The sequence below is a fragment of the Erinaceus europaeus genome, chromosome 13 (genome assembly GCF_950295315.1).
Source record: "Erinaceus europaeus chromosome 13, mEriEur2.1, whole genome shotgun sequence".
NCBI classification, from domain to species: Eukaryota; Metazoa; Chordata; class Mammalia; order Eulipotyphla; family Erinaceidae; genus Erinaceus; species Erinaceus europaeus.
Window position 1 is genome coordinate 86,576,169 of NC_080174.1, and position 23,961 is coordinate 86,600,129.

The 23,961-nt window shown below is 41.2% G+C and overlaps 1 protein-coding gene across 1 annotated transcript in view; it reads right to left on the minus strand.

Moving 5' to 3' along the window:
• C13H1orf141 (chromosome 13 C1orf141 homolog) overlaps nucleotides 1–23,816 on the minus strand; it is a 47,212-nt gene extending 23,396 nt beyond the window's left edge. The window contains exons 1-5 of the mRNA XM_060205084.1: nucleotides 23,592–23,816; nucleotides 20,312–20,402; nucleotides 18,030–18,169; nucleotides 4,192–4,304; nucleotides 475–542 (exon numbers count right to left, since the gene is read on the minus strand). Coding sequence (XP_060061067.1) covers nucleotides 475–542; nucleotides 4,192–4,304; nucleotides 18,030–18,169; nucleotides 20,312–20,386 — 396 coding nt within the window. The 5' untranslated portion in view covers nucleotides 20,387–20,402; nucleotides 23,592–23,816. The remainder of the gene's footprint in view (nucleotides 1–474; nucleotides 543–4,191; nucleotides 4,305–18,029; nucleotides 18,170–20,311; nucleotides 20,403–23,591) is intronic.
• Between the last annotated feature and the right edge of the window lie 145 nt (nucleotides 23,817–23,961).

Sequence of the window (23,961 nt, forward strand, 5' to 3'; positions counted from 1 at the left end):
TTCATATGTTAACTCTCTTTTCAGTCACCAGGTTCCAGATGTCATCAGGATGCCGGCCAGGCTTCCCTAGACTGAAGACCCCACCAATGTGTCCTGGAGCTCCGCTTCCCCACAGACCCACCCTACTAGGGAAAGAGAGAGGCAGACTGGGAGTATGGACCAACCAATCAACGCCCATGTTCAGTGGGGAAGCAATTACAGAAGCCAGACCTTCTACCTTCTGCAACCCACAATGACCCTGGGTCCATGCTCCCAGAGGGATAGAGAATGGGAAAGCTATCAGGGGAGGGGGTGGGAAATGGAGATTGGGTGGTGGGAATTATGTGGAATTGTACCCCTCCTACCCTATGGTTTTGTTAATTAATCCTTTCTTAAATAAAAAAATAAAAATAAATAAAAATAAAAAAAAGAAATCTTATTTATGACTAACCTAGATTTTTATTAGGTATTTGTAAATATACAAATCAAACCTACCTCAGTTGTATCTTTAAGATAATAAAAAGGTCTAATAGATCTTGATTTCAGATTTTCTTCCACTGACTCTAAAGAAACAAATCCAAAACATAAATGATATACTAGTTACTTCCAACTTAAACCAATATACCATTTTCTGTCCTAGTAACAAACTTTTTAAAAATGAAGCTTGATTATCTAATTTGTGTATGTATACAGTAAATTACAGCTTTTGCATTTTAAAAGTCAAATGTATTCTAGAGTAATTGACTTAAAAGTGAATTTTTATAGGTAGAATATAACTTTTGATTATTACTATTATATGATAAAATGGTATCCTAAAAAAAGAATCATCTGAAAGTCAAAAGGATCTTTACTTATTTTATTATTTTCGTAGTTTACTGAAGGTATTAAAGCTTTGCAGTGCAGTCATTGACATATGTAAACAAGTTGATTTTGTACCAGGCCCCCAAAGTTTTCTTCCTCTCTCCCTCCCCAGAGTCCTTTGCTATGGTGCAATACCCCATGTCCAGTCCGTGTTTCACTCTGTGCTCTCCCTTCCTGCCCCCACTTTAAAAAAAAAAAATTTTTTTATATTTATTTTATTTACTTATTCCCTTTTGTTGCCCTTGTTGTTTTATTGTTGTAGTTATTATTGTTGTTGTCGTCATTGTTGGATAGGACAGAGAGAAATGGAGAGAGGAGGGGAAGACAGAGAGGAGGAGAGAAAGATAGACACCTACAGATCTGCTTCACCGCCTGTGAAGCGACTCCCCTGCAGGTGGGGAGCCAGAGTTCGAACCAGGATCCTTATGCCGGTCCTTGTGCTTTGCGCCACCTGCGCTTAACCTGCTGCGCTACAGCCCGACTCCCCTGGCTCCACTTTTCTAAGTCCTACTAATAAGTGAGATCATTTGATATTCCTCCTTCTTTTGTTGGATTATCTCACTCAACACAATGTCCTCAAGTTTCATCCAAGAGGATGCAAAGGGATCTTTTCATTAATTTCTTTGAAAACAAAACAAAACAAAACAAAACTCCCCCTACAAGACCCGAATACTCCTTTCTCCATTAACAAGCTTTACTAAAACGGATTATCATCTAGTGGGTTATCTTTAAGTAGGTAAGTGTAATTTAGGCTCAAACAGGATATTGGGTAGCTTGAATTGAAGCCTACATTTTAAAGGTGAGGTATATCGTCTTAGGAAAGTGATTTTGCTTCTCTGAGCCTTAGTTTAGTCACCAGTTAAGTAGATATAGTAGTGCTTATTTTATAGAGATGATGTCAGGATCAGTGAACTAATAGATGTAAGGAAACAATATCTTCTATTCACTCAGTGAAGAGTTGTTGTTGGTTATCTACTCCTTGCCAGGTCTAACTAGTGTTGGTTCCTGAACTGTGATCCTTGCATTGAAGTGACGCATTGATTTTAGTGGATACTACGATACACGAACAAGTAAAGAAACAAAGGTAGGGCCGGACGGTGGTGCACCTGGTTAAGCACACATACTACAGTGACCAAGGACCCAGGTTCGACCCGCTGGTCCTCACCTGCAGGGGGAAAAGCTTCACAACTTCACAAATGGTGAAGCAGGGCTGCAGGTATCTTTCTGTCTCTCTTCCCTCCTGTACCTGCCCTCCTTCTCAATGTCTCTCTGTCCTATCAAATCGAATAAACAAAAGTTTTACAAAACAATTAGCATAAAAAAATAGAAACAAATGAAGATGTAAGGGCCAGGTGAAGATGCACGTGGTGGAGCAGACACACGTATCACACGCAAGAAGCTGGGCCAAGCTCCTGGTCCTCACTTGAAGGTAGGGGAAGCTTCATGAGTGGAGCAGGGCTATAGTTGTCTCTCTTCCTCCTCTCTTCCTCGATCCCCCCTCCTCTCTGTCCTAGCGAAAATAAATAAGTAAATAAGAATACTTGAAGGAAACTGGGAGCAGTGAATTTGTTTTGCAGGCACCTAGCCTCAGTGATAACCTGGGTGGTGATAAATAAATCAATAAGAAACAAAAAGGAGTGAATAATTTTAAATTAAGATACATTGTGATATTAAGATATCATTGTTGTGATAGGAACAAGTAGGCTTTGAAGAGTAACAGAAGGAAGTTATTTTCAGCTGGATCACGCTATGAACTGGATGTGTGTACCCTTCCCAAAATTCATGTTGAAACTCTAATTTTATTGCTGGCAATACAATACCAATTCTGGGGGCCGAGCAGTAGTGCAGTGGGTTAAGCGCACATGGCACAAAGCACAAGGACTGGCGTAAGGATCCCGGTTCCAGCCCCCAGCTCCCAGCTCCCCACCTGCAGGGGAGTCGCTTCACAGGTGGTGAAGCAGGTCTGCGGGTGTCTGTCTTTCTCTCCCCCTCTCTGTCTTCCCCTCCTCTTTCCATTTCTCTCTGTCCTATCCAACAACAGCAGCTGTAACAACAATAACAACCATAACAAGGGCAACAAGAAAGGCAAAATAGCCTCTAGGAGCAGTGGATTTGTAGTGTTGGCACCGAACCCCACTGATAACCCTGGAGGAAAAAAAAAAGAACTGATGTGAAAAAAAAAAAGAATTGATTTCCATAACTGAAATATGGAATCAACCTAAATACCCATCAACATAGTAAAGAAATTATGGGGTTCAATGGAATATTACTTTGTAATTAAAAAGCTATTCTATCAATTGGGACAAATTGGATGGACCTGGAGGTGATTATGCTAAGTGGAATAAACAAAGGTGAAAGACAACTATCGGTTGCTTTCCCTTATACGTGGAACATAAAGAAGACAGATTTAGCCGTCATAGTAACCAAACTGTCTCTTAAGCTTTATGAGAACTCCGGTGGTTATCTGAGAGGAGGGTGCAGGTCCAGGAACTTGGGAGGTGGGTACATTGAGTTGCATACACACGTACAGTATGAGAGTGTAGAACTTTACATCTTAAGTCTTGTTTAATTTTTAAGAATATTTATTTATTCCCATTTTTTGTTGCCCTTCTTGTTTTTTATTATTGCTGTTTTATTGTTGTAGTTATTATTCATGTTGTTGTTGTTGGATAGGACAGAGAGAAATGGAGAGAGGAGGGGAAGACAGAGAGGGAGAGAGAAAGATAGACACCTGCAGACCTGCTTCACTGCAGCGACTCCCCTGTAGGTGGGGAGCCGGGGGCTCGAACTGGGATCCTCATGCAGGTCCTTGCGGTTTGTGCCATGTGCGCTTTGCACCACGTGCGCTTAACCTGCTGTGCTACCGCCCAACTCCCCCTCTTAAGTCTTTCTTTAAGATTTATTTATTTAGGGAGAGAGAGGAGAAGAAGAAAGAGGAGGATAAGAGAAGACGAGGAGGAGGAGAAAAAGGAGGAGGATAAGAAGAGAAGACGAGGAGGAAGAGAAAGAGGAGGAAGAAGAGGAAGAAGAAGAGGAAGGAGGAGAAGAAGAAGGAGAGGAAGAAGAAGGAGAATAATAATAAGAAGAAGAAGAGGAGGAGGAAGAAGAAGAAGAGGAAGAAGAAGAGATTACTATTCTGGCATATGTATCGTGCTTTAGAGTTTAATGCTTTATCCACTGCACTATCTCCTGGACCACACTCCTTAAATCTTATGATTCTGTAAATCAGTATTAAATCACTAGTAATGAAAATTATCTTTTCAAAGAGGAGACACAAGAGATGATCTCTTTCTCTGCCAATGAGGGGAACAAGAAGGTTGATTGTCTGCAATGCCTGTTATCATTCATTACCTTTTATCTTTCTTCCTTGAGTTTTTGTATTTGTTGATGTGGAGTGTGGTCTTGCATTTGGTTTTTCAGAATCATTCTTTCTACACTCAAGATCAGGTTTGAAAAAGATATTCCTAAAAGAAATGAATTTAAATTGAAAAAAAAATCATTAAATGTATAAAACACTTTTTAGCAAATGAATGAGGGGACACATGGCGAAGCTGCAGTTACATATGCTGGGATGCTATCATTGCAGGGCAAAGTAAAACAGTTTAGGACCGATTAAGTAAGAGCTGAAATTACCAGTGATAATCACCTGAAACAGAAAGAGGCAAGTAAGGGCTCCTGTTACAGAATTGAGGTCACTCTAGGAAACTCTAACTCACAAGGTGATTAGCCCTTTTAGACAAATCAGTTGTGACCTCATTAACTGTGCAATTACTGAGGGCATCACCGGATCTGAGTCATAGTGGGATACAGAGTTCAAGTACCAGAATGTCAGAGAGGAACAGCATTTGTTGACTATAAGCAGTAATTTTCCCCACTAGATTCTTAAACTATTGACGGTAAATGAAAAGGTTATTGAGATTACAGGCACCCCTCTGAGCTACTGTTGACTGACTTCCTGACCAAGCAAATAGCCCAAATCAATCACATGGATTTTTAAGAGACCGTATTTGCAGTAGAGGATAGTCCATTAAATGTTCAGTATCATTATATCAAAAACAATACATATGGGGGCTGGGTGGTAGCACAGCTGGTTAAGCTAACATAGTGCAAAGAGCAAGGACCAGCCTAAGGATCCTGGTTTGAGGTCCCCATTCTCCATGTGCAGTGAGGTCACTTCACAAGCGGTGAAGCAGGTCTGCAGGTGTCTGTCTTTTTCTCCTCCCTCTGTCTTCCCCTCCTCTTGCGATTTCTCTCTGTCCTATCCAACGACAGCAATAACAACAACAAGGGCAACACAATGGGAAAAATGGCCTCCAGGAGCAGTGGATTCATAGTGCAGGCACTGAGCCCCGGCAATAACCATGGAGGCCAAAAAAAAAAAAATTACATATACCTTCATTTAGAATATTTTACTGGGGGTGGGTGGGTGGTGGCACACCTAGTTGAGAGCACATGTCACAGTGTACAAGGAACTAAGTTCGAGCCCCCGTTCCCCACCTGCAGGAGAAAAGCTTTGCAAGTGGTGACTCAGTGCTGCAGGTGACTCTCTGTCTCTCTTCCTCTCTATCACCCCCTTCCCTCTCAATTTCTGGCTGTCTCTATCCAATAAATAAATAAACATAATTAAAAAAATAAAAGAAATAAAGAATATTTTATTGCATTGTTTCCTGGCCTTTCGGCTAAGAGCAAGTGTGTAGAATATTGTATTGCTAAAAATGCTATTATCCGACCCCAAACTTTTCCTGAACTCCAAATACATCTTCTTGCTATGTGGCTTCCTCTAGTTAATCAGTCTCTTCTGGGCATCTCACACTTGACATATTCAAAAACCCAATTCAAACTTCTACCTCATTGCTAATCAATCCTCAATCAGGATACCCCATCTTCATTCAACCAGAGACTTAGGTCAAGAACTCTGTCATAATCTTTATCTTGTTCTCACTTCATTTCCAATCTGTCAGCAAGTCTCACTAGCTTTTTCTTGGAAATATATCTCAAATTCAAATCATGTCCATTCTTCCCTCCTTATTCTCTTATTCTCATACAATACGGTAAATATTTAATGACCTTTTCTTCAAGTATAATTTCAACATGAATTTGGATTGGCATTTCCATTTACACTAAGGAATGCCATAAAAGTGTAACAATGAAAACATGTGTTGGAATAAAATTCTTTCATTAGTGACTTATGTCATGTGCTTATTGAATCAGACAATACATTTATCATTTATATACTTAGGAAAGAGACAGAAATTGAGAGGGAAGGAGGAGCTACAGAGGGAGAGAAAGGGACACACCTGTAGCACTGTTTTATTGCTCATGAAGTCTACCCCAGCGCAGATGAGGACTGGGGGCTTGAACTGGAGTCCTTGCACATGGTAATATGTGCACTTAAGCAGGTGTGCCACTGGTTGGCTTAACATTAATTTTTAAATGCTAGAAAAATGTCATGATTTAAAAAAATATTATTTATTTATAAAATGGAAACACTGACAAGACCATAGGCTAAGAGGGGTACAATTCCCACCATGAGAGCTCTGTATCCCATCCCCTCCCTGATAGCTTTCCTATTCTTTATCTCCATGGGAGTGTGGACCCAGGGTCATTATGGGGTGCAGAAGGTAGAAGGTCTGGCTTTTTATGCTGTGTAAGTATAATAGTTATAAACAAGACACACTTTTAAGCATAGTCTTTAACATTTCTGCCCTTCCTTAAAACTAGGTGAACAGTTAAAGTTTGAATCTCTAGTTCTTGTCAGTTATTGTGACGTAAATACTCTCAGAATTATTTTCAAGATACAAATAGGTCATCACTGAATTAGGCAGAAAGGTGTAATAGTGTGATCTTTCTTTCTTTCTTTCTTTCTTTCTTTCTTTCTTTCTTTCTTTCTTTCTTTCTTTCTTTCTTTTTTCCCTCCAGGGTTATTGCTGGAGCTCAGTGCCTGCACTACGAATCCACTGCTCCTGGAGGCCATTTTTCCCATTTTGTTGCCCTTATTGTTGTCATTATTATTAGTGTTTTTGTTGCTGTTGTTGTTGCTGGATAGGACAGAAAGAAATCACGAGAGGAGGGGAGACTGAGAGGGAGATAGAAAGACAGACACAGAATGTGAGCTCAGATCTACAGGGATGCAGAGGTCACACAGGCTCCTAAGCTGAATATGGGCCCCAGATCACATCAAATCGATGGGGTTTACAGTCAACAATATTTATACACCTTTCCCATATTTGGAAGCTACTCTCTTCCCTGATGCAGCTTTCTGGCCCTTTTTCCAGCCATGACATCATCTCCCCAGACAATAACTTGGATCCACCTGCATATCAGATGTCAGGCTCAGGGGAAAAAAAAACCCTAGTATAGCCACAGGCCTTTTAGAATATAACTAAAATATGCCTACTAGCTATCTACAAAATGGAGGATCCCTGCCCCCCAACTCTTCATCTGCACTATTCCAGCCTTTAGGTTCATGATTAGTCAACAATTTGTTTGGCTTTATCTGTTAACTCTTTTCAACCACCAGGTTCCAGATGCAAGCATGACACCAACCAGACTTCCCTGGACAGACAACCCCACCAATGTGTCCTGGAGCTCTGATTCCCCAGAACCCCACCCCACTGGGGAAAGAGAGAGACAGGCTGGGAGTATGGATTGACCTGTCAACACCCATGTTCAGCAATTACAGAAGCCAGACCTTCCACCTTCTGCACCTCACAATGACCTTGGGTCCATACTCCTAGAGGGATAAAGAATAGAAAGCTATCAGGGGAGGGGATGGGATACAGAGTTCTGGTGGTGGGAATTGTGTGGAGTTGTACCCATCTTATGCTATGGTTTTATCAGTGTTTCCTTTTTATAAATAAAATAAAACAAATAATAATAAATAAAAAGGCAAAAAAAAGATAGACACCTGCAGACATGATTCACTGCCTGTGAAGCGACCCCCCTACAGGTGGGGAGGTGGGGGTTCAAGCCAGGATCCTGACCAGTCCTTGTGCTTTGTACCATGTGCACTTAACCCGCTGCGCTAACGCCAGACCCCAATAGTGTGATATTTCTAATGCTACTATAGATGGAAATAACTTGTAGTAAAATAACTAAGAAGTGATGACTTTGTGGAGTACTATCTTTGGTTTTGGCATCTCACTGCATTTTCAGTTTACATAATTTAATTTTTAATAATGACTACATCTAATAATCATCTCACAACATTTCCAAAAACTCAAAATTTGGTTCTAACAAATTTGTAGATGCTGACTCTAACCCTCTACTATTTCCTTTTTAAAAAATTATTGATTTAATAATGATCGACAAGACAATAGGCTTATAGTGGTTCGGAGGATTGGAACGGGGACTTTTGGAGACTCAGATATGAGAGTCTCTTTGCATAACCATTATGCTATCTACGCCTTCCCTTTTAATAATTTTTTTTTTTTTTTTTTTTTTTAACCAGAGCACTGCTCAGCCCTGGCTCGTGGTAGCTCATTGTGATGTGGGAAATTGAGCCTGAGACTTTGGAGCCACAGGCTTGAGAGTCTGTTTGCATAACCACTATGCTATCTACCCCTGCCTGGCCCTACGATTTCCAAATTAGAGGGAAAGGGGGTTAGAAGAGAAGAGAAGAGAGGTTAATTTTGAAATATCCCTTTAGGATTTGCTGTATCATACACAACATCACCATTATTTATTTTAATTTGAAGAAATTCAAGCATTTATTTTGTAAATGTATTTTGACTACTTTCTAAATTTTTTTCTTTTTTAAAATTTCTTTATTGGGGAATTAATGTATTACAGTTGGGAGTCGGTCGGTAGTACAGCAGGTGAAGCGCATGTGGTGTGAAGCACAAGGAACAGCCTAAGGATCCCGGTTCAAGCCCCCAGCTCCCCACCTGCAGGGGAGTCGCTTCACAGGTGGTGGGTGAAGCAGGTCTGCAGGTGTCTATCTTTCTCTCCCCTTCTCTGTCTTCCTCTTCTCTCTCCATTTCTCTCTGTCTTATCTAACAACAACAATAATAACTACAACAATAATAACTACAACAGCAATAAAAAACAAGGGCAGCAAAAGGGAGAATAAATAAATATGTAAAAAAATTTTTTAAATTCATTATAGTCGACAGTAAATACAATAGTTTGTACATGCATAACATTTCTCAGTTTTCCACATAACAATACAACCCCCACTAGGTCCTCTCTCTATTGATTTACTTCCATTCTGTTTCTTGTTGAGACTATTCCCCATTTATATCTCTGTTGAATATCATCTGCAAAATACAACCATCCTTTTTCTACACCCACAGTTATAGCTCTTTCCTCAATTTTAACACTAGCTGATGCCGCTGGCTTTTCTCTCTTCCATGCCTCAAACTGCAATACCACAACATTCTTCTGGGCAGTGTTAGATATGTCAATTTTCTGAAATGTTCTTAAAGTCAAAGTTTGGTGGAGATACTGGGAGATGACAATTATTATCCTTCACATAAATGTACTTAACATAAGCAAGATTGAATTAAGTACTACATATTTGATTTATAAGATGAATTATATGCAAATTCTACCCTTGTCTGGTCATGACTTTTCTATTTACATAGACCCTTGTCATGTTGCTTTCTTTTAGATAAAGCTTTATTCTAGGTAAATTTTGTCAACTTAATTGAGATATAGCTAAATTAAAAATCCTTGACTTAGGGGAGTTGGGTGGTAGCACAGTGGGTTAATTAAGCGCATGTGGCGCAAAGCACAAGGATCAGCTGAGGATCCCGGTTCTATTCCCCGGCTCCCCACCTGCAGGGGAGTCGCTTGACAGGCGGTGAAGCAGGTTGGCAGGTGTCTATCTTTCTCTCCCCCTCTCTGTCTTCCCCTCCTGTCTCCATTTCTCTCTGTTCTATCCAACAACAAGGACATCATCAAAAACAAGAATCATAACTACAACAATAAAACAACAAGGGCAACAAAAGGGGAAAAAATCCTTGACCTAGAAGCAGATAGACTTAGAGACTATATAAAACGAGTATATTTATAAATATATAAAACAGATATAAATGGATATATTATAATTTCTTCTTGAACGACAGACATCTGGATAAGTATATTCTACCAACCACTGAAAATCGGTCGCGCTCACTTTACCAGTTGGTGTGCAAGAGGAATCAGGTATCTTGTCATTCTGCTCTGAGCTGCTTCTCTAGAAGCAGAAGTCAAGAACTGTGAACCTGTGAAGGGAAGCATCTATTTGATGTTGTTGTAGTTATTATCGTTGTTGTTGTTACTGATGTTGTCGTTGTTGGATAGGACAGAGAGAAATGGAGAGAGGAGGGGAAGACAAAGAGGGGGAGAGAAAGATAGACACCTGTAGACCTGCTTCACCGCCTGTGAAGCAACCCTCCTCCAGGTGGGGAGCCAGGGGCTCGAACTGGGATCCTTATGCCGGTCCTTGTTCTTTGCACCACGTGCGCTTAACCTGCTGCGCTACCGCCCGACTCCCAGCCCTGCCCGTTTTTTTGATTCATTACCTAGTTACAGATTCTTGCTCTTGTACATAGAAAAATTCCTTGTGAAACTAGATTCTGCTTTATTTAGCTAAGGCCTCTATAGGTAAAGGTCTTGATTTTGCATTGCATGAACTAGAATCAAGGGAAGGCTGGGGGGCCAGGCGGTGGTGCACCTGGTTAAGTGCACACATTACATAGTGCAAGGACCCAGGTTCAAGTCCCTGGTTGCCACGTGTAGGGGGAAAGCTTCAAGAGTGGTGAAGCAGGGCTGCAGGTGTCTCTCTCCCTCTCTATCTCTCTCTCCTCTCTCAATTTCTCTCTCTATAATAAATAAATAAAAGATTTAGGGGCCAGGTGGTGGCACACCTGATTAAGCTCACACATAGCCATGTGCAAAGACCCGGGTTCGAGCTTGCGGTCCCCACCTGCAGGGGGAAAGCTTTGTAAGGGGTGAAGCAGGGATGCAGGTGTCTTTCTCTCTCCCTCTCTATAGCCCCGCCCCTCTTGATTTCTGGCATTCTCTAGCCAACAAATAAAGATAATGAAAATAAAAAAACAAATAAGTAAAAGATTTAAAAAGAAAAGAATTTGGAGTCGGGTGGTAGCGCGGTGGGTTAAGCGCAAGGGCCTGTGTAAGGATCCCCGTTTCAGCCCGGCTCCCCAACTGCAGGGGAGTCGCTACACAGGCGGTGAAGCAGGCCTGCAGGTGTCTGTCTTTCTCTCCCCCCTCTGTCTTCCCCATCTCTTTCTGTTTCTCTCTGTCTTATCTAACGATGACATCAGTAATAACTACAACAACAACTACAACAACAATAATAAAAAACCAAGGGCAACAAAAGGGTAAATAAATATAAAAAAAGAAAAGAGAGTTAGAGAAGGCTGTTGCACATGGGTTAGATGAATCACTGAAGTAGCACTGCAGCCTATTGGATCGACCTTCCCGTGATGCATCCCGTGAGTACCCATTCATTGGGGAAACTGACGATCCTTCCTAGCCACTGAATCCACATGGATCCCAGTCACTTTCAAAGCCAGCAACAAGCAGCTCCTGACAGCTTTCAAGATGTTGGTCCTGCTCTTCGAGTCCTCCAACTTAATGTTGAGGGGCTGTCCTTTGCCAAACTGCGGCCTAAAGAAACCCAGGATATGGACAGAAGGCAGATGGAAGCATGAGGGTGGTTCTAAAGGCTCTTGCTTCCCACCTGGACTATTCCCGCGTAATTCTTTGACTAATCTCATGCTATTTATAAAAATGCCTTCTTGAGACGGAAGCCCAGAGTTTTCCTTCAGGCATCAAGGAATGAATTCAAATACATTTTTTCCCATAATATTGAATATCCCATTTGGATCTTTTGTTTGTGCTTAGTTTTAGTTTGCACGAAATACTTCTGCAAGTAAATTCATCAGAAGGATTACATAGGTAGATTATAATCTAAATTATTTCCTGTCCATAAATCTGTTTGTTTTTTTTTTGCCTCCAGGGTTATTGCTGGGGCTCAGTGCCTGCACTATGAATCCACTGCTCCTGGAGGTCTTTTTTTTTCCCTCTTTTGTTGCCCTTGTAGCCTTGTTGTGGTTGTTATTGTTGATGTCGTCCATTGTTGGATAGGACAGAGAGAAATGAAGAGAAGAGGGGAAGACAGAGAGGGGGAGAGAAAGACAGACACCTATAGACCTGCTTCACAGTCTGTGAAGTGACTCTCCTGCAGGTGGGGAGCAGGAGGCTTGAACCAGGATCCTTATGCCGGTCCTTGTACTTTGCGCCATGGGCGCTTAACCCGCTGCGCTACCGCCCAACCCCCGAAATCTGCCTCTTTGTTACTGTCATTTATAAACCATGATTAACCCAAAGAGAAGATGCCTGAGTTGCTATTCTGATCAGAGTTGAAAATGGTTTAGTGTTTCTCTAGTTTCAGAGATGCAAATGAGACATATGAAACTCATTTCTTTTATAATTAAATTTTTTAAGCTATGATTTTTTTCTCTTTGCAATTAACTAATTTTATCATAAATATAGCACATAGGGACTAGTTTCATCTGAAAATTCCCATATCTGTGAACCTTAAAAATAAATAATAATTGGAGGCCAGGTGGTAGTGCACCGGGTTAAGCACACATGGCACCAAGCTCAAGGATTGGAGTAAGGATCCAGGTTCAAGTCCCTCACTCCCCACCTGCAGGGGGGTCACTTTGTAAGTGGTGAAGCAGGTCTACAGGTATCTGTCTTTCTCTCCCCCTGCACGCAACAAAATGGAAAAAAATGGCCTCCAGGAGCAGTGGATTCATACTGCAGGCACCGAGCCCCAGTGATACCCCTGGAGGCAAAAAAAAAAAATAATAATAATAAATAAATAAATCTTGTCTGGGGCAACAGCATAACAGTTATGCAAAAGACTTTCATTCCTGAGGCTCCCAAATCCCAGATTTGATCCTTAACACCACCATATGTCAGAGCTTATCAGTAATCATGGTAAAATAATAATAATAATAATTAAAAAAAATTTTGTTAGTGATTTGATATTAATTTACCCAATTATAAGATAACGGGGGTATAATTTTCCACCTTGCCCACCACCAGAGCTCTGTGCTCCCATTTCCTCCACTGGAAACTGCAGTAGTTCCCCAGATCACAGACATGGGGTTGACTATTACTTCTATCACTATCTGTCTACATTTTTATATATTTGCCCATGTTTCCTGTGGTTCTGCCTTCACTTCCTTTCTAAGTCACACCTACTACTTTTGAGAGTCCTTCATTTTTTTTCTTTTTTTTTTCCTCTTCTCCCTCCGGGTCCTGATGGAATTGGAATTCAGAGCCCTCTGGTCATCTTCCCCTAACATTTACCCTTCTGGAAATATGGACCAGAATTCTTTATGGGGTGCAGTGCCACCAAATGTCAGAGCCAGTACTTTAGTATTCTGTCATTTTCTCTCTTTCTGATGAAAATAAATCATTTAAAAAATAATAAATGGCAAGTCTATACTGAAAAGGTCAAAAGAATATTTTACAACTAAAGGCTAGACTTACATTAAGAGAAGATAATTACATATAAATAAAGAGAACAGTTGCAACTGATTCTAAAATGTGTTAAATTTCTGTTTTCTTTAGTTAAATATCTATGCTACTCTTCTTTATCCCTCTCTTTCTCTCTTTCTTCATTTCTCTCTTTCTTTCTTTTCTCCTCCAACGTTATCACTGGGGGCTGGATGCCTGCACTACAAATCCACTTCTCCTGGTGGTCATTTTTTCTGTTTTTGTAGCATAGGACAGAGAGAAATTGAAAGAGGAGGGGAAGATAGAGAGGGAGAGAGAAAAAGAGACACCTGCAAACCTGCTTCACTACTTGTGAAGCCCCCCCGCCCCAGCAGATGGGGAGCCAGGGGCTTGAACCAGGATTCCTGAGCAGGGACTTGTGCTTAGTACTATGTGCGCTTAACCACTTAACTGGTGCACCACCATCTGTCCTGCCCCTGCTGCTCTTTATTTTAGAGAAGGCTCAGTACCACTGCACCATTGATGGAGCAACGTCAGCACCATCTGTTACTCCCATGTGGTGCTGGGGTTCACACCCAGGGCCTCACACATGCAAGATAGGCGCTGTATCACTGGACCACTTCCCTCGCCTTCAATGCATGTTTATTGTTTGTAACCAGAGCACCACTCAGCTCTGGCTTAAAGTGATACCAGGGATTGCACATGAAGTCTCAGAGCCTCAGAACCTTGGAGCCTCAGGCATGAAAGACTTCTGCACAACTCCTATCCTATTTCCCCAGCCCATGCATATCTGTTTTCAAGAAAAAGCTCTCCTTTTAAAAAAAATTTTTAAATTATCTTTATTTATTTATTGGATAGAGACAGTCAGAAATTGAGAGGAAGGGAAAGACAGAGAGAGAAAGAGACAGAGCTACACCTGCAGCCCTGCTTTACCACTGGCAAAGCTTTCCCCCTGCAGGTGGGGACTGGGGGCTCAAACCTGGGTCCTTGAGCATTGCAACATGTGTGCTCAACCAAAGAAAACAGTTCTTATGAGTAAAAACTCTATGAATTCAAAGAAAATATAATTTGTTTGTTTCTTTCAGTCAGGGTTTGAACTCGGGGCCTCACACATCCAAAGTATGTGCTTAGAAACATGGATATATTCTGAATCTATTATCATCTCGTGTGCTCCTTATTTCTAACCACATTGTTACTGCTAAAATAGTCATTTTAATTTAATAATTTACCACTAGATGCTCTAGCACTGAAGAAATGATGCTATCTCTCTTAAAATCCCTTATGCTCCAGGGTATTTTTATTTATTTGTTTGTTTGTTTATTTGGTGGGGGCCAGGCAATGCTGGCACCAAGCCCCAGTGATAACCCCAGAGGTAAATAAATAAATAAAATAAAGGGCTTTTGTTAAAATAAGAATGGTTCTTTTGTAAAGGTCCAAGTATGTTAACTTTCAGAAGAGAGTATGTATTTTTTGAGAAATATCAAAAACGATATCAATTCAAAGCAAAAGGGAGATTTGTTTGAATGAATGAAAGACTCTCTTCTCATTAGGGGAAAAAAAAAAGAAATAAGAATCCTTCCAGCAAAACTTTGGGTACCTGGTACCATCACTTTTACCACTTCCCATCTAGTCAAGGAAAAATGGAGAGATTCTGAGGTAATAATGAAGTGGAAAAGATGTCTAGGGAGCTATTAAGGAAGAAACCGCCAGAGGTGAATAGTTTCAACAGTAGCTATATGAGAGAATCATCTGTGGAATCTTAAAAATAGTAGCGCCTGGGCCCCACTCCAGGTTAACTAAAACAGAATCCAATTATTTTAAAGGTTTTCAGGTAACGTGAATCTGCAGGTGGGCTGAAAACTGTGACTTAAAGGCAAAGTTGGGCTACAAAGGGGTGGGGGAGGCAGGCTTCACTAAATTGGTGATGGCAGCTGTAGGTTGGAAGCCGCTGGGATATTCAGCAAGCTGGCACGACTCTTAAAACAGGTGGGGGTGGGAGGTCACGTGATTCCAGTGGGACGTGAGTCAAAGCTGTGATTCAAACAGCCCTGGACCAGCAAGATTTGCATCTCTGGGAAACCCAACATACACACAAGTTATCAGGTTCCAGTCTAGGCTACTGAATCAAGTATTCTGCAAGTGAGTTTTGGCAACCTTTGAGTCTTCATAAACTCTCCACGGTCTAGGGCCGAGCTTCTCAAACATGTGTCCAGAGGAATTATTTGAGAGAACTTATTAATTATGGGTTCTGTCTGCAAGATGTGTGTGTGTGTGTGTGTAGGGGAAGGTCAGAAAGTTTACCTTTCAAAAACTTGCTACTAAGGTGATACAGATTCTGTTGGATGGAAGACCACACTGTGAAGAGGAGAAGCCTAGAGGTTGAGAATGAGACAAGTGTGCTGTTACCAGACAGTCTCTGGTTTAAGTGGTCATGGCTATCGTGATGTAAGAGCCAGGATTCGCTGGAGTTAGATCTGACATGTAGACTTACTACGGGAGAGAGGTTTGTGAGCTCTGGTGCAGACTGATAGACATCCCAGGTTACAGTTAATGTCACTTAAGAGACTGGGAGTTGCATGTTAAGCTTTGGAAGAACTGAATCGATCCGATATACCAATGCTATCAGCATATAATTGTTTATTTATTTATTTACTTATTCCCTTTTGTTGCCCTTGTTGTTTTATTGTTGTAGTTTTTATTGATGCTGTCATCGTTGGATAGGACAGAGAGAAATGGAGAGAGGAGGGAAGAAAGAGAGGGGAAGAGAAAGACAGACACCTGCAGACCTGCTTTGCCGCCTGTGAAGCGACTCCCCTTCAGGTGGGGAGCCGGGGGCTCAAACAGGGATCCTTATGCTGGTCCTTGCGTTTCACGCCACGTGCGCTTAACTTGCTGCACTACCACCCGACTCCCCAGCATATAATTGTTGATATGAAGGCAAGAACTTTCTACTTTATGTTCTGTTACTTAAGTAATGACTGGCTTACGGTGAGAGAGGGTTTCTGGTTAAAATAAAATAAAAACTGTAAATATTAAATAGCTAATTAAAATATATCAGAATTGAATTACTTTAAGTAAATACTAATTATAATATATAAAATACAAATATATGATTTTATTGTGATAATTTTACTTGCCCATCTTTATATAATAGCATTCACTATTTTCCTGATTATAGTAGTACTGATACAATTTTCAGCATGTACCTTCATTACAAAGTTTTCTAGGAAATTTAAATTGGCTTAGGCAGTATCTCTATCTGCCCACAAGCTGCCTCCAACCACTGTATATTCAACACCTTCGTTCCCACAGCCCTCTTCCTGGTTCCCTGTCCGAAGGGAATGCCGCAGTTGACCGCCTTGCCTCCACAGGAACTTTCCCAGTCTCTGTCTCTGATCCTGCTAATTTTCACTCTCTAACCCATGTTAATCTTAAAGGAGGCCAGCCCACAGGAGCCAGATCTCCACCGCGTGGCGCAGGGCACTGGACGCGTGATCCCTCCACGCTGCTCGGCCACTGCGAGCAGGGCAGCAGACATGGCAGGGCCATGGGGCAGGGCCGCGTCGGCCTATCATGGCCGCCACCCCTGGGCACCTAGGCTCATGTCTTCTACAAAGATGGCCTGCCTGCCCTCTTGCTATAAATTCTGGAACCATCCCGGGCCTCCCGGGGTTCCTTGGGGCGGGGCCAAGCAGGCCCGCGAAATTAACAGGACTCATCCAATTCTCTTGGCAGGGGAGGGCTAGAACAAACCAATGTAGAGCATATGACATATTCTATTTAATATTTGACCATACTTTTCCATATGCAATACAAAAATGATCAAGTTGTCTAAAAAAAGGTTTCTGAGATTACATTCTGTTGAATAGGAGTCATCATCAAAGACAGACTCAATTTTGGATTGCAAATACTTATTTATTTATTTATTTTACCAGAGCACTGCTCAGCTCTGGCTTATGGTGATGGGGGGGGGGGGATTGAATCTGGGACTCTGGGGCCTCAGGCATGAGAGTCTCTTTGCATAACCATTATGCTGTCTCCCCTGCCCAGACTACAAATATTTAAATCCAGCTTCTAACATTTGTTACCCAATGCCATCTTGGATGAGTTATTTAATGTCAGTGAGCCTTGGATCTTTCACCTGTAAAATTGCAATTAATTTACTGGATTATTTCATAGAACAAATGAGATAAGAACAGTCTCCACCCCGCTATCAAAGTCCAGTTGAGCTGAAGTTCTATTGACTATCTACATCACAGTACTTCCTCCCTCCTTCCTTTTTGGGCTCTCATCTACACTTCTGATGTCTAGAAAAATCACACAGCGTGATATATGTGCACAGTGCCAAGGAAAGACCAAGGATGACATTCAGGCTGCTTTGAAAGCTGAGAAACTCCTTACTTTATTTCCCAGACATACTTTTGTTTCATAAACTCTGAAGTAGATTCTAGTTTGGGACAATATAATAGAGCTTAAGAAAAGTCTTTCTTTAAAAATTCACAATTTTAACCACTGTCTGCAATAGTGAGAAGTTACAAAAGTATTTTATAAGCTAGAGATGTTTATCTAGCATAGAGCAACTCATCATTATGAAAAAAATATCTGTATTTGACAAAACATATTTAATACCGATCATACAGTCTAGTACAAATCAAAAGCAGTGCTTTTTAAACACCAAACTAAAGTTCTGAGGTGGTTATGATGGTTACCTTGTTGGTTTTTTAATGCCATTGAACTTGTGTTCCGTGATCTTTTCTATTGTTTTAGCTTCTTCAAATTCCAACTGAAGGTCAAATGTCAGTGGTGTAACCAAAGACTTTTTATTTACTTGTCTCTGAAGATTGTTTTCCTGCAGCAAAGCCAAAGCATAAAACTATGAGAAAACAGGCACTTTATATACGGGGAAAGGCCTCTGTGTAAAGAAGGAAATTAGTCGCCTGACATATGCAGGGACAAAATGTGCTTGGTAGATGCGTCACAGCAATGGGAAAAATCCTACAGACTGAAAACTAAGTCTTTATTTATTTATTTATTTATTTATTTATTTATTTATTTATTTATTTTTTACTGAGGGCCTGAATCACTCTTTTCAGATCTATGAAATGTGGATAATAGACTGAATGACCACTAAGGCCTCCTTCTAATTCTAAAATTTGTAATTTATCCCCAACCTATAGATATATACAAAGGCAGTACTGACTATGTTTTGGAGAACACGTTAAATTTCACTATTTTTAAAAAATTAAAAAGGAATGATTTTGAGGGTGTCTTCAATCTGATATTAGTGCTTTAGTAAGATAGTCTTACCATTTCAAATTTTTATCATTGTAATATAATAGATTTCTATTTCCTGAATAATCGCAAAAGAAAACAATAATCAAACTATTGTTCAAGCACCTACACTTTTGCTTTTGGGCACACAAAAATATTTAAACTTTTTTTTTTTTTTAGTTTATTATTAAGCTTGAGAGTTTCAATCTATTTTCCCCCTCACATATTGATTAAATAGAGATTTATAAGTTGATAAGTTAATATAAGTGGATATTAACCCTGCTCCCCCCACCAAAGGTCTGTGTCCCCAGCCCACTCCCTTATAGTGAAGCTAAAAATCTACCCTCTCCCCCACCCGGAGTTTTTTTTTACTTATGAAATATTCCAACCTTTGTCAAATTCTGTTTTGTTTTTAAGCAATCCTTTCCAGGGTTGGGCCATGGTGTACCTGGTGAAGCACATAAATTATCTTGCACAAGGGCCTCCTCACCCCCAACCCCTACTTCTCCGTTAAAAGAAAACAGCCATGGAGTCTGGTGGTAGCGCAGCGGGTTAAGGGCACAAAGTGCAAGGACCAGAGGAAAGATCCCATTTCGAGCCCCTGGCTCCCCACCTGCAGGGGCGTGGCTTCACAGGCGGTGAAGCAGGTCTGCAGGTGTCTATCTTTCTCTCCCCCTCTCTGTCTTCCCTTCCTCTCTCCATTTCTCTCTGACCTATCCAACAACGACGATATCAATACAACAACAATAATAACTACAACAACAATAATAAAAGAAAGGCAACAAAAGGGAAAAAAAATAGCGGTGGAATCCTTACTCTAAGCACTACCGACAGCTCTGGTGACAGCAAGAAAAAGAGTTTTTCTCTGTGTTATCTTCTTATTTCTTTATTTTTCTTTATTTATTATTGGGTAGAGGAAGAAACTGAGTGGAGGAGGTAGAGATAGAGAGGGAGAGAGATAGAGACACCTGCAACCCTGCTTCACCACTTGTGAGGCTTTCCCCCGGCAGGTGGGGACCAGGGGCTCGACCCTGGGTCCTTGCTCACTGGGAATGTGAGTGTTTAACCAGGCATGCCTCTGCCTGGCCTCTTGTGTTATCTTCTTTTATTTTTCACACTCTAGGTCATCTTCCCTCCTTTCTTCCATTTTGTTTGTTCATCTGTATCGCCACTGCCAGGAGTTCCTTCTTAGGAGGTGTTTTGTTTTGTTTTGTTTTGTTGCCTCCAGGTTTCTCGCTGGGGCTTGGTGCCTGCACTACAAATCCACTGCTCCTGGAGGCCATTTTTTCCCATTTTGTTGCCCCTGTTGTTTTCCTTAGTTTTATTTCTGCCATTGATGTTGTTATTGTTGGATAGGACAGAGAGAAATCGAGAGAGTAGGGGAGACAGAGAGGAGAGAAAGACAGACACCTGCAGACCTGCCTCCCCACTTGTGAAGTGACTCCCCTGCAGGTGGGGAGCGGTGGGCTCGACCCAGGATTCTTACGCTGGTCTTTGCGCTTTGCACTACGTGCACTTAACCCGTTGTGTTACCGCCTGACCTCCCCCCCAGAGTTCTTTATAATATCCACTCACATATATGACTCTTTCAATTCATGTATTTAACTTTTTTTATGAATTATTTTATATCTTCGTATTCACGATTCACTGAAGAGTAAAGATTCATAGTTAAAATGATATTTTAATGGTTAAATTTAAATTTGTCTTATATTGTACAAACCTTTGCTCTTCTGACCAAGAGTATCGCTGCTTCCTTATCCAGAGCATCTAACTTCTGTAAGATTTTTTCTGCCATTGTCGGTAATAAATTCCTGATCAAAAAAGGAGGAAGATGATATTACTAGAAAAATTAAAACTTAAATCTATAATGAATTGTTCAGACATAAATTTAGGAAACCACCTTTACATTACCAGCTTATATATATATATTTTAAGTATACAAGTGTAGCTTAGAGGATAAGCCATAGAGTTATAAAAGCCCTTACTTTTTAAAAAAGTATAAAGTCACATGATGCAAGAGTAATTGGACCCCAGGGATTTTAGAGGTATGATAAATATACAAGGAAAAGTCCAAGGCTAGCAAGTAGCTATGTGACTCATACCTGATCCCTCAATGTGACTTAATTTATATCTAAGAAGTTCTCTTTTTTTTAACATTTATTTATTTATTTATTTTTGTTGCCCTTTTTAATTTTTATGTTATTGTTATTGATGTCATCGTTATTGGATAGGACAGAGAGAAATGGAGAGAGAAGGGGAAGACAGAGAGGGGGAGAGAAAGACAGACACCTGCAGACCTGCTTCACCACCTGTGAATCAACTCTCCTGCAGGTGGGGAGCTGGGGCTCGAACCGGGATCCTTAAGCCGGTCCTTGCGCTTTGTGCCATGTGTGCTTAACCCGCTGCGCTACTGCCTGACTCCCTATATCTAAGAATTTCATACCCCAAATGTTACATTAGTTTTTGTTTAGTTTCTTTTAAGCTTTCTCTTCTTCCTTCATTCTGGTAATCATTTTTGTCTTTGTCTTTGATAGAGGGTGAAACAGAGAGGGGAGAGAGGAGAGAGAGAGGGAAAAAGACAGAGAGACACAGGGAAGGAGAGACACTTCATCAGTGCTCCACTCTTGATAGAGTTTTCCCCACCCCTGCAGATGGGGACCCTGGTCTTGAACTTAGATACTTTTTTTAAAAGATATTTATTTATTAATGAGGAAGATAGGAGGAGAGAGAAAGAACCAGACATCACTCTGGCACATGTGCTGCCGGGGATCGAACTCAGGACCTCATGCTTGATAAAGTCCAAAGCTTTATCACTGCACCACCTCCCGGACCCCACGAACTTAGATAATTTTATATATGACTTGTGTGCTCTACTGGGTCCACCACCACCTGCCCCCCAAGTTACTATTTATTTACTTTCCCAGCTCTCCTGCTTTGACTACATACTCATCTGGGTGTGAATTCCTCACGCTCTGATAGTGCCCTCCTGTCCCAGCATGCCCTCTGCCATCCCGCTTCACCCCAGCGTGGAGACCAGTGTGCCAGAAGATGTTTCTGGACCATGGAGCTGTGGGCCTAGGGCATGCCTTTCTTAGGAACCACATACTTTCACTCACACATTGGAAAGTGCAGACATAGACAAATGTGTTAGCTCAAAGTGAATGACTCAAGAGTTTCTGAATACCCTACAGAAAGACACAGATTTTGGAAGAAGCTATGCATGATGATTTAAAAGAAAAGGAGCTAAGTCGGGAGGGTGAGACTATTTTGCAGAGAAGTGAGAAACTTTCCCTGTGTGTCAACAACTGGATTGTAGACCATTCACCTCCCCCCCACCCCCAGTAACATGATTAACAGAAGAACCCTTATCTGGGCACGGTATTTTGTCTTCATAATATTTAAAAACAACTAATGCTGCTCCACTAGGGAAAGATAGGGGCAGGCTGGGAGTATGGATCGACTCGCCAATGCCCATGTTCAGCTGAGAAGCAATTACAGAAGCCAGACCTCCCACCTTCTGCACCTCATAATGATCCTGGGTCCATACTCCCAGAGGGATACAGAATAGGAAAGCTATCAGGGGAGGGGATGGGATACAGAACTCTGGTGGTAGGAATTGTGTGGAATTGTACCCCCCTCTTTTTGTCCCTCAACTGGTACGTACCCCTCTTATCATATGGTCTTGTCAATATATATATTTTTTAATTATCTTTATTTGTTTATTGGATAGAGATAGTCAGAAATCAAGAGGAAAGGGAGGGGTAGAGAGGGTGAGAGACAGAGAGATACTTGCAGCACTGCTTCACCACTTTTCACCACTTGTGGAACTTTCTCCCTGCAGCTGGAGACTGGGGGCTCGAACCTGGGTCTTTGCACATTGTAACATGTGCACTCAACCAAGTGTGCCACCACCTGGCCCCTATTTTTTAATTTCTTTATTGGGGGATTAATGGTTTATAGTCAACAGTTGCCGGTCCCAGTTCGGGGCGCCAATTGCCGGGATAGCTTCGCGGGCGAGAGAGAGACCACCAGGGGACTCATGGCTGAGTGGGACGCAGTTCAGTCTTTATTGATGAGGAATGCAGTGCAAGCTAGCTATTCTCTAGTCACAAAGCTGTCCTATATAATCTCCTGAGGCGGAAGTGTCAGGAAGAGGAAGTACGTAGGATAGGGGGTGGGGAGAAGGAAAAAAGCATGAACCAGTGGGGATTAAACCCATGAAAACAATGATTATGTAAATAGACCACAAAGTTAAGCAATACAAGCCAACCTAATGTGATGATCAAAACAGAAGGTATTATAAGCAGAATTTAGAAGCATACCAACAAACAGTAAAATACAATAGTTTGTACATGCATAACATTTCCACATAACAATTCAACCCCCACTAGGTCCTCTGCCATCATATTCCAGGACCTGAACTCTACGTCCACCCCCAGAGTCTTTTACTTTGGGGCAGTATAATAACTCCAGTGCAAGTTCTGCTTGGCATTTTCCCTTCTGATCTTGTTTTTCAACTTCTGTCTATGAGTGAGATCATCCCATATTCCTCCTTCTGTTCCTGACTTATCTCACTTCACATGATTCCTTCAAGCTCCATCCAAGATGGGGTGAAGAAGGTGAAGTCACCATGAACCTGGAACTTTGGAGCCTCAGGAATAAGAGTCTCTTTGCATAACCATGATGCCATCTACCCTTGTTCACACCTCTCAGTTTTCCACATAACAATCCAAAAAATAAAATATATTTTATAAATAAATCAATAACAATTAAAATGAAAACAATTAATGATATTTCAGTTTGTTGTTGTTGTTGTTGTTTTTATTTCCCTTAAACAAAATATTAATCCAAGAGGGTGAGGAGATGGGCATATTGGAGGGAACGGATTTTCCCATTTATGAGGAGATGTAAATTATCAGCAGGAGAAAGAAGACATCCTGCTCACTCATGAGAGATAACAGAAAGCAGTCCTTAATGAGAAAACGTTTTGCATTTCTTACTTTTAGAGCGTCCCATCTACCATGTTAGCCACTTGGAAATGACCATGCCATCTCGTTTTTAAAGGACTCATTCACTTATTACAGATGAGAGACATAAGGCTTCATGCGAGACACAGAAGGACAAGCCTGGGCACATTGCCAAATATGGCTCTACGGATTGAATCAGGAACCTTGGACATCCAAGTCCAGTCCTCTCCCAGTTGAGCTATTTCCCAGGACAGTGTAGCATTTCACTTTACACAAGCACCAGCTGTAAAGGGAAAGAATTTTGATGTGTGTGGCTGGAATTGTTAGGAAAAACTTAATCCACCTATGTTATCTGATACGTCAGAGTACACTGTGCGATTTATTATTATTGAATAGGACAGAG